We start from the raw sequence: 9,603 nt of genomic DNA on the forward strand, positions 1-9,603 counted from the left end.
CAAGCTTTTTCCTCCAAACATAACAATGGTCGTTATGGGCAAACAGTTCTATTTGTGTTTCATCAGACCAGAGGACATTTCTCCAAAAAGTACGATCTTTGTCCCCATGTGCAGTTGCAAACCGTAGTCTGGCTTTTTGATGGCGGTTTTTGAGCAGTGGCTTCTTCCTTGCTGAGCAGCCTTTCAGGTTATGTCGATATAGGACTCGTTTTACTGTGGATATAGATACTTTTGCACCTGTTTCCAGCATCTTCACAAGGTCATTTGCTGTTGTTCTGGGATTGATTTGCACTTTTCGCACCAAAGTACATTCATCTCTAGGAGACAGAACGAGTCTCCTTCCTGAGCGGTATGACGGCTGCGTGGTCCCATAGTACACGGTCCTATTTTTTCTGAGGTCTTGGCTGATTTATTTTGATTTTCCCATGATGTCAAGCAAAGAGGCACCGAGTTTGAAGGTAGGTCTTAAAATACATCCACAGCTACACCTCCAATTGACTCAAATGATGTAAATTAGCCTATCGGAAACTTCTGAAGCCATGAAATCCTTTTCGGAATTTTCCAAGCTGTTTAAAGGCACAGTCAACTTAGTGTATGTAAACTTCTGACCCAATGGAATTGTGATACAGTGAATTATAAGTGAAATAATCTGTCTGTAAACAATTGTTGGAAAAATGACTTGTGTCATGTACAAAGTAGATGTCCTAACTGACTTGCCAAAACTATAGTTTAACAAGAAATTTGTGGAGTGATTGAAAAACGAGTTTTAGTGTATGTTAACTTCCGACTTCAACTGTATATCTATAAAGTGGGCCTAAGCCATAGTGGTGTTGTGGTATGTTAGAAATAGTGATGATTTCCAATTTGTAAACTGAATCTAAAGGAGTTTAAAAGGCATTTGACTCCAACTTATAGACCCGTGTTTATAGGCAGAATACAACCTCTGCCCTCAGGCACTATGCTCACCACACAAATAGAAATGTATGAAATTAAATGACAGACCAATACATTTCACCACAGATCTTCGGGAAGTGGGTCTTCATCAAGGGTTTCCTGGACCATGAGATGTTCAATGCCATACTGAGAAAGACCAACAGCTGCTGGATTGAATTCTTTCCCAGTTCCCACAACAAGATAGTCCTCCTCCTCCAGGGAGACTTGATGTAAGTTTATAGTAACTCTCTACAGCTTTGTTTCCAATCCCTTGTGTAATGTATTGTTAGACACAGTGGCTATGTGAAGAGACATACAGCTCTCATATAAGCCTATTAAAGTGTAGCTATCTAATGATCATCTCATTTCCTTTGACAATGATGGAAAACTCCTCTGTCAACACCCTATACCAGATTTCAGATAGAAAAGAGGCTGTTAAATTACTCCGAGAGTTGCTGTGCGTTTTCTTACATAGAGAATAATGTGACTTCCGCAGGACATTTACTGCAAACCTGCCCTGACTGTCTCGCCATGCACAGCAGTAGCACCATGGCCGGAGTGCATATCTGATCTCTCTATATCTTTGGTAGGTGTGTGTGCGCACATGTGCTATTGAGACGTCTCGAATGGCCAAATATTACCCAAACATTTACCCAAAAGCTTTTGAAAACCAGGAACCCAAGTCAATCAAGTCATGGAATCAACTAGTTTATTTTCCTCTTTCCAGGGAAGGCGGCGGGCGGGCGGGCAGGCAGGCAGTAGTTTGTACACAGTGAGGTTGTTCATTAGAAAATGGGATTCACATTAAGGCCAAACACAAAGCTACATTTCCATGCATAACCTTGTACTATGGTCCATTACCAAAACCAAACACACAGAAGACAGCAGCTCTAGGATTAAATAAACACAAAATGCATTAATCATTATCAAAGTTACCAAAGCATTTCTGAGTTCCTGAACGCTGTCACGGTACCCATGGTGGAATCCATAGCCCCAGGATCAACTCTATTCAACTCAAAGGGGAATAACGGAACATTTCAAAAATGTGTCTATGTTCCTAAACCTGTCTGACTCATTGTTGGACTTTCTGTCAAAGTGCTTACCTCTCTCATTCAGGGAGAGCGAGGTAGAGCTAGAGCGCGAGCTACAGTATGTCAGAGTTATCCAGCCCCTCACTCACTGCAGCGCTAGATAGAACTTTGTGGAATAAGCAAATCTATGAAGAATATCAACATTCTGTCACAGTAGGGGCAGACTGGGACAAGAATTCGGCCTTGGCATTTTATCCACACCAGCCCAGATTACTGCGTGTGCCACCAACAGTGGAGGCTGCTGAGGGGAGAACGGCTGAAAATAATGGCCGGCGCGGCGCAAATGGAATGGCATCAAACACATGGTTTCCAAATACATTATAAATACATGTGGGGCCAACCATTGCCCACTGATCAGCTAAAGGCTCATTATAGATTAGAACAACACAGAAATTGTGCAAAAATATGAACAGCCACTATTTCATTATTTTTCAACCAGCCCATTCAAGTAAAAATGGTCCACCCCATCTGGCATTTGCCAGAATTGCCAGATGGCCAATCCACCTGTGTCACAGCGAAAATACTACATTTGTGAAGTCCAAGCGATTGTGAGATATGGCATATATATATATATATATATATATATATATATATATATATATATATATATATATTTGTGATAAATTTGAGTTGTGGGTTCACCATTTACCTGAGATCTCTGCCAAGCAAGGAGGAAAGAGGCTGACCTAAATCCTGCCATCCACTTTTATCTTGCAACACAATTGGACATAATTTCACCTGCCCATCAACATTGTCCATCTTCCCTCCCTGACTGTAGGCTACATCCCTCATTGAAAACAAAATCATAAAACAAAAAATTGAAATGTATACATCCCTCGTTGCATGGTGTGATCAGACATTACGGCTAAATATATCCACTAAAATGTGAGGGAAAGACTAGTAAATGCAACATAACGGCCACTTCATTGGATGACACATATGGGCTAAAATATTAATTTATGTAACAAATGTTTCATTAGATTGTAACTTGGCTACAGTAGCCAGCTGACAGCGATGTCACGCCCTGATCAGTTTCACCTGTCCTTGTGCTTGTCTCCACCCCCTCCAGGTGCCGCTTATTATCCCTGGTGTATTTATCCCTGTGTTTCCTGTCTCTCTGTGCCAGTTCGTCTTGTTTGTCAAGTCAACCAGCGGTTTTGTGTCTCAGCACCTGCTTTTTCCAGTCTCTATTTTCTCACCCCCCTGGGTTTTACCCTTGCCTGTCCTGACTCTGAGCCCGCCTGCCTGACCACTCCACCTGCCCCTGACCTCGAGCCTGCCTATCGTCTTGCACCGTTTGGACTCTGACCTGGTTTATAAACTCTCGCCTGTACCCGACCTTCCTTTTGCCTACTCCTTTTGCTATAATAAATATCGGAGCTCAACCATCTGTCTGCATTTGGGTCTCGCCTTGGGCCCTTATAAGCAAACATATTCTTGTAAATTAATTTAAGTTGCGGGTACTGATGCACGCATCTATCGAAATGCGATTTATGCTCACTGTCCAAGTTTTCATTGGGGTAGATCAAATATGCTATTATTACATTTATTATTAGCCTATATTTATATTTTCAAATTGGTAGAATAATGACAATCATTTACCAAATTTGGTTTGCAAGCCAGGGCCAAACTCTCTTTCTCGAGTGAGCAAGATAATGTGATAATGTAGGATATATATATATATATTTTTTTTTAAGTATTCTTATAGTCAGTTTGCATCAAATACCCTTGTCCTTGAAAGTCATGTATTGATTAATGATAACGGCAATCAACAGCCATATCATGGGAATAGGCTACGTGAAAGTTTAGAAAGACAGAAGGCTGACACCTGGAATTATTTGATTTGGATGGATGGTTGACATGACAAAGGTAGGTGGATATTTAAGCGATATGGCACGAGGGGATGTGGTATATGGCCAATATACCATGGCTAAGGGGTGAACTTATGCATGACGCATCGCGGAGTGCCTGGACACAACCCTTAGCAGTAGTATATTGGCCATATACTACAAACCCCAAAGGTGACTTATTGCTATTATAAACTGGTTACCAACGTATTTAGAGCAGTAAAAATACATGTATTGTCATACCGTGGTATACGATCTGATATACCACGGATGTCAGCCAATCAGCATTCAGGGCTCGAACCACCGAGTTTATAATTTCTTATAAAATATTGGTGAAACTTTGCTTCGCTATACAATTCTCGAGCTCGTTATGTGTGTTGCTTCGTGCATTGGACTCGAGCCAGGGTGGACTCGCGCCAGGTAAAAACCTTATCCTAATGCGCAATATATTCGAAAATTCAAACAAAATACACCAGCAACATCATTTAGGAGATTAAGGTTGTGAACACAGTTTTGAACATCAGATCGACAATTATATTCTAGTGTATTAGTGTGGCTACGATGCCATCATTAGAGCACAGTGTGATCTGCTTAGTTTCCAGAGCATGGAAAGAGAGAAATTAAATATGCTACTGCCGAGGTCTGATGATGCGTCTGTGACAATAGTAAAAGTTGTGTGTTGTGTTGGGTGATGCGTTCAAGTCTGAGGTAGACAAGTTTGAAACCTTCCGGTGTGTTGTGTTTATGAGAAGCCTCCTCATGTGTGTTGTTGCATGAGCTGGCTGCTGTCTCCTCTATTAGCAGAGATCTCAGAAAAGGTAAAACTGTGAAACCGCGACCAAATATATCACAAAATGTATTAGCTATATCTCACAATGGGGTGTTTTTGCTGTGTCAGAATGTTTCTATATTTCGTACATTTGCATTTTTTCAACAAAGTTCTATGTGGGGGACCTCGTAACCCTGTGACATACTGTAGCTCGCTCTCCCTGCGCGAGAGGTGCGCACTTTGACAGACAGTCCAACAAGTCAGAGGGATTTAGGAACATAGACACAGTTTAGAAATGTGCCGTTATTCCCCTTTAACGGCACTACCCTGGTCAAAGGTAGTGCTCTATATAGGGAATAGAGTGCCATTTCGTACGCAACCCGGATCACCCTGTAACACACTCAGGACAAAGTCAAACCACAGGCTGTAGCTATATTAGAGGGTGGTTCTGTGGCTCCGATAAGGTTCCAGTTTCCACCATGTGTGTTGTGTACTACTACGGTGTGGCTCTCCTGGCTCTGCTGGCAGTGAGCAGGGTGACCGCGGCACCACCGACTGAGCCACTGACTGAGGAGGACTGTGGTAAAATGGTCAAACCACTCCCTGCCGACAAGCTCAACACGGTGGGTGTCAGACCTATACTTTTTTTAAGGAGTGGGAATTGATATTTTCTGATTTGATTGAATGCATACTGAGAAAGGATGGAAGGGGTTGTGTCAAAGGGCAGTAGGAGAGATTCATATCCATGCTGACACTGAAGACATGGATGCCAGAGGCTGTAGCATCACCACTAGACTACCCATGACTCTTGCCTTCACCTTGATCTTGCATATTGTATATAGTCTTTGGTAACACTTTACTTAAAGCTGGCAGTTATGATGCTGTATTAGTTATTATAAAAATCTATGAGCCGTTATGTGTTTATATCATGCTTATAATATGTAATGTCTATGCAGCAAGTTCTCAACTGAAAAAGTGAATGCCAGTGTGATGTATGTTTCCCTACAGGTCTTTGGTGAATGGATTCTCATCGAGGCGTTTTCAGATGATGAAGGTTATGCCGAAAAACTGAAAATGGGAAAAAGCTCCAAGGTGGAACTACGAGCAACATCAAGCGACAAGAGTGTGCTTTTCAAACAGGGAAACATGATGTGAGTGGCTCCTTACTCTACTGCTTTGTCATAGGTTTGATGAACACATCTGGACCACTGACAGTTGAGACATGAGGCAATCTCTGAATCTAATAGGACATATCCTCTTATCTTTCAGTGATGACACCTGTGTTAATTACTCCATAATGAATATGTCCATTGTAGAGAACACCATACAGCAGTTAAGTAAGTCAGATCCGTACCTTTCCCTTTCAAGTGTTAGTGAAATACTGTACTGTAGCTAAATATGTAGCTATCCCAGACCAGAAGTGGTTAGTTAACAGGCTGCTTCAATTCATCCTATGCTAATGGCAGATTATCAAATAGAAATGATGGTGAGAGTTACTGTGTGTGTATTATTATTTTTTTACATAGAGGATAATGGAATTTCCAAGGCACACTTCCTGCAAGCCTGCCCTGACTGTCTCGTCATGCACTTCAGTAACACCATTACCGTAGCAGGAGTGCCCATCCGAATGGTCCGATCTTTCTATATCTTTGGTAGGTGTGTGTGTGTGCTTTTGAGTAGGTGGTTGTGTAGGTAAAGTGGGAGTGGGGTGTTTGTGGGTGTTTATCTTTGTCAGAATTTACCCGATTGCTGTGTTTAAAAAGCCATTTTATTTTCCCTTTTCCAGGAAAGACTGGCAAACTGCATGAATCAGAGCTGGAGCCAATCAGAAAACAAGCCGAGTGCCTCAAGTTCCCTCAGCCTGCACAGTTCATCTATGATGGCGTTGCAGGTACAATGTCTACAGATGAAATAACGTTGCAACATTGACATTGTGATCCAAATCTAAATCTTTCTTTCCTTCATTGTCTTCTCTCTGCAGAGTTTTGCCCCGAGACAAAGAAGAATGAGACCAAATAAAACTAAGAACTGGAATATGGAAAACTGGAGCTATAATCATGTTCACAGGAGATATTGTTAGGAGAGAAATAAAACTGACTGAAATATTTTGCTAGTTTTTATTTTATTTTTTTACTATGAATGGTGAAATCTGCGCTGTTATGGGTTGTGTCTCACTCACTCAGACTCAAACATTAGTATAACTGCCTGCCACTCATTTGACACAAGATCTAGCAGAAAATCAGCCTGTTTGTATGAAGCCTGTGTTTCTCACCATCTTTCATTCATAACCTATTGACATTTCTGTTTTTGTCTGTAGTACCTCGTTATATCAAATATCAAATCAATTGTGTAGAAAATGTAACCACACTGGAATAAAAAACACGCCGTTCCAAAAATACCCATCAGGTGAGTTTCAAAACACTGAGTAGGTGAGCAGAGCGGAGCTGGAGCCGAGGAGCGTGTCCAATTTGACTGGAGCGTGGAGTGAGCTGGCCTTCTCGCCAGCTCCAATTTCACTCCAGTAGCGCTCACTTCATGAGCTCAGGGCATGCCCGCCCCAGCATGCATTTGTAGTCTACTGCGTTAGCTACTGTCATCTAGTATGCTAAATATTTTCATAAAGAAATGATAAAACACACAGGTGAAAAATCAAGGTGACTTACGAAGATGAGGAGGACCAAGAGCAAGAGAGGGACTGCGATCAAGTAGTGTCCACAACTACATATTCATTGTGGAATCTGAAAAGACAGGTATCTCGAAAGCATGATGGTGTACTTACTAAGTGCACATGCTAACAGAAAGGAACAATATGGGTAGCTAAGTCTGTCATTGTAGCAAAGTATTTATAAACTAAAAATCAGATCTCTTAAAACTTTCGTTCTATTATCTATACAATAGGCCACCATTGACTTTCGTCCAATAGGCCTGGTGTAACAGTACTCTTCTTGCGTTGTGTACAATCAATCATCGACACGAGCTCCAAGTTGTGGCACCAGTCATGGAGCTTTATTCTGTTAGAAACAGCACAAGATTGCATATCATGCAATGCACAGCTCACCATTCAACTCTGCACTCACGCATGCTGGTCTGGTGCTTGTGTAACGGATGTGAAATGGCTAGCTAGTTAGCGGTGTTCGCGCTAAATAGCGTTTCAATCGATGACGTCACTTGCTCTGCGACCTTGAAGTAGTAGTTCCCCTTGTTCTGCAAGGGCCGCGGCTTTTGTGAAGCGATGGGTAACGATGCTTCGTGGGGTACTGTTGTTGATGTGTGCAGAGGGTCCCTGGTTCGCGCCCGGGTATGGGCGAGGGGACGGTCTGTTACACTTCGTTCTAAAAACAAACAAATTGATATAAATTGTACATTTAAATCATCACTTGGAAGTATACAAATCTTTGACGAACAGTGCTTTGCAACCAACAATTTACCGCTGGTTTGGTGCTTGTTCACTGGGACGATTCTAATGAAACATCCTCCCTCGTAAGCAAGCTACGCTAATCAGCCATTAAGATGCCATGTTGAGTAGGTGAAGGCAAGACGAAACTAAAACAAAAAACCCACTGGTTTAACAATCATCAAATCAAATCAAATCTGGGTCCTGGTAATCACAATAAAGTGTCAAGGGGAATCACCAATATAAATAACCCTGTTACACTGGCATATTATCTCTTTCAAGGATCTTTCCGTTTTGATTGGGTTAATTTTCCTACCTACAGAAATCTATTTAAAAAACAACTACACATCCCTGCCCATCCTGGCAAGAGTGGCACGGAACACAAACCGGCTGCGATCGTGTGCTATCGTGCATACATTTATTTTGCCCCCCCCTTTCATTGTATTATCACGACTACCCGCAAAACAGTTCGTCTTTCAGTCACCCATGTGGGTATAACCAATGAGGAGATGGCACGTGGGTATCTGCTTCTTATAAACCAATGAGGAGATGGGAGAGGCAGGACTTTCAGCGCGATCTGCGTCAGAAATAGGAATGAGTTCAATTTTAGCCCTTGGCGTGTCAGACGCTCGCTGGCGCGCGCGAGCAGTGTGGGTGCAATAATTGAATAACATACATTTCTACATTTATTTTGCGATGCTCGCGCACGCGTCGTGTGGCTCTGCAAGCGCTGAGAGGGTATTCTCCGTTGCTGCACTGCTCTCCAGGCACTGTAGAGGGAGCCTAATAAGGCCTTTTTAGTTTAATTTGTATTTAATTATAATTAAGTCACAGTCTATATGTGCAATTTATAGACTATAATGATTTAATACAACTAAATATTGTTTAAATGCTGAGCGCATAATGTCCCTGCCAGCCTAGTGTCCCTGCCAGCCTTGTACTTGCAAATGCTTCACAATGTATTTCTTTGTAGGCTGTAGCCAGTAGGGGAAAAAAGTACCCAATTGTTAAACTTAATGACCCAAGTAAAAGTGTTTGTTTTTAAATTTACTTAAGTATCAAAAGTAAATGTAATTGCCAAAATATATTTAATCAAGTATAACTAGTTTAAAAATTCCTTATATTAAGCAAAGCAGACAGCATCATTTACTTTTTATTTATTTACGGATAGCCAGGTGCACGCTCCAACAGAACACACATAATTTACAAACGATGCATGTGTTTAGTGAGTCCGCCAGATCAGAGGCAGTAAGGGTGACCAGGGATGTTCTCTTGATAACTGTGTGAATTAGAGAATTTTCATGTCATGCTAAACATTCACAAGGTAACGAGTACTTTTGGGTGTCAGGAAAAATGTATGGAGTAAAAAGTACATCATTTTCTTTATGAATTTAGTGAAGTAAAAGTAAAAATTGTCAAAAATATTAATAGTGAAGTACAGATACCCTAAAAACGACGTAAGTAGTACTTTCAAGTATTTTTACTTAAGCACTTTACACCACTGGATATAGCCTTGAAATAATATAAATAATATAGCCTAAATATTTAATTTTCGTTCCTTCTTAGGGT

The 9,603-nt window shown here is 41.3% G+C and overlaps 1 protein-coding gene and 1 long non-coding RNA gene across 2 annotated transcripts; both read left to right on the forward strand.

Moving 5' to 3' along the window:
- The first annotated feature begins 398 nt into the window (after positions 1-398).
- On the forward strand, positions 399-2,598 carry LOC110505001. The gene is made up of 3 exons (XR_002470672.2): positions 399-458; positions 1,021-1,163; positions 1,430-2,598. It is a non-coding gene; the product is annotated as an uncharacterized LOC110505001 (long non-coding RNA).
- A 2,320-nt stretch (positions 2,599-4,918) lies between these two features.
- On the forward strand, positions 4,919-6,748 carry LOC110505002 (saxitoxin and tetrodotoxin-binding protein 1). Its single transcript, XM_021583927.2, has 6 exons — positions 4,919-5,263; positions 5,649-5,791; positions 5,910-5,977; positions 6,167-6,292; positions 6,427-6,531; positions 6,622-6,748. The coding sequence occupies exons 1-6, from the start codon at positions 5,120-5,122 to the stop codon at positions 6,657-6,659; spliced, it is 624 nt and encodes a 207-aa protein (XP_021439602.1). The 5' UTR covers positions 4,919-5,119; the 3' UTR covers positions 6,660-6,748.
- Positions 6,749-9,603: the final 2,855 nt, after the last annotated feature.

The sequence above is a fragment of the Oncorhynchus mykiss genome, chromosome 31, assembly GCF_013265735.2.
Source record: "Oncorhynchus mykiss isolate Arlee chromosome 31, USDA_OmykA_1.1, whole genome shotgun sequence".
NCBI lineage: Eukaryota > Metazoa > Chordata > Actinopteri > Salmoniformes > Salmonidae > Oncorhynchus > Oncorhynchus mykiss.

Bases quoted from the DNA above. Each gene is read 5' to 3' on its own strand.
- LOC110505002 (XM_021583927.2), top strand. From the start codon at position 5,120: ATGTGTGTTGTGTACTACTACGGTGTGGCTCTCCTGGCTCTGCTGGCA. The intron at 5,792-5,909 runs GTGAGTGGCTCC...CTTATCTTTCAG, and splicing joins TTCAAACAGGGAAACATGAT to TGATGACACCTGTGTTAATT. The intron at 6,532-6,621 runs GTACAATGTCTA...TTCTCTCTGCAG, and splicing joins CATCTATGATGGCGTTGCAG to AGTTTTGCCCCGAGACAAAG.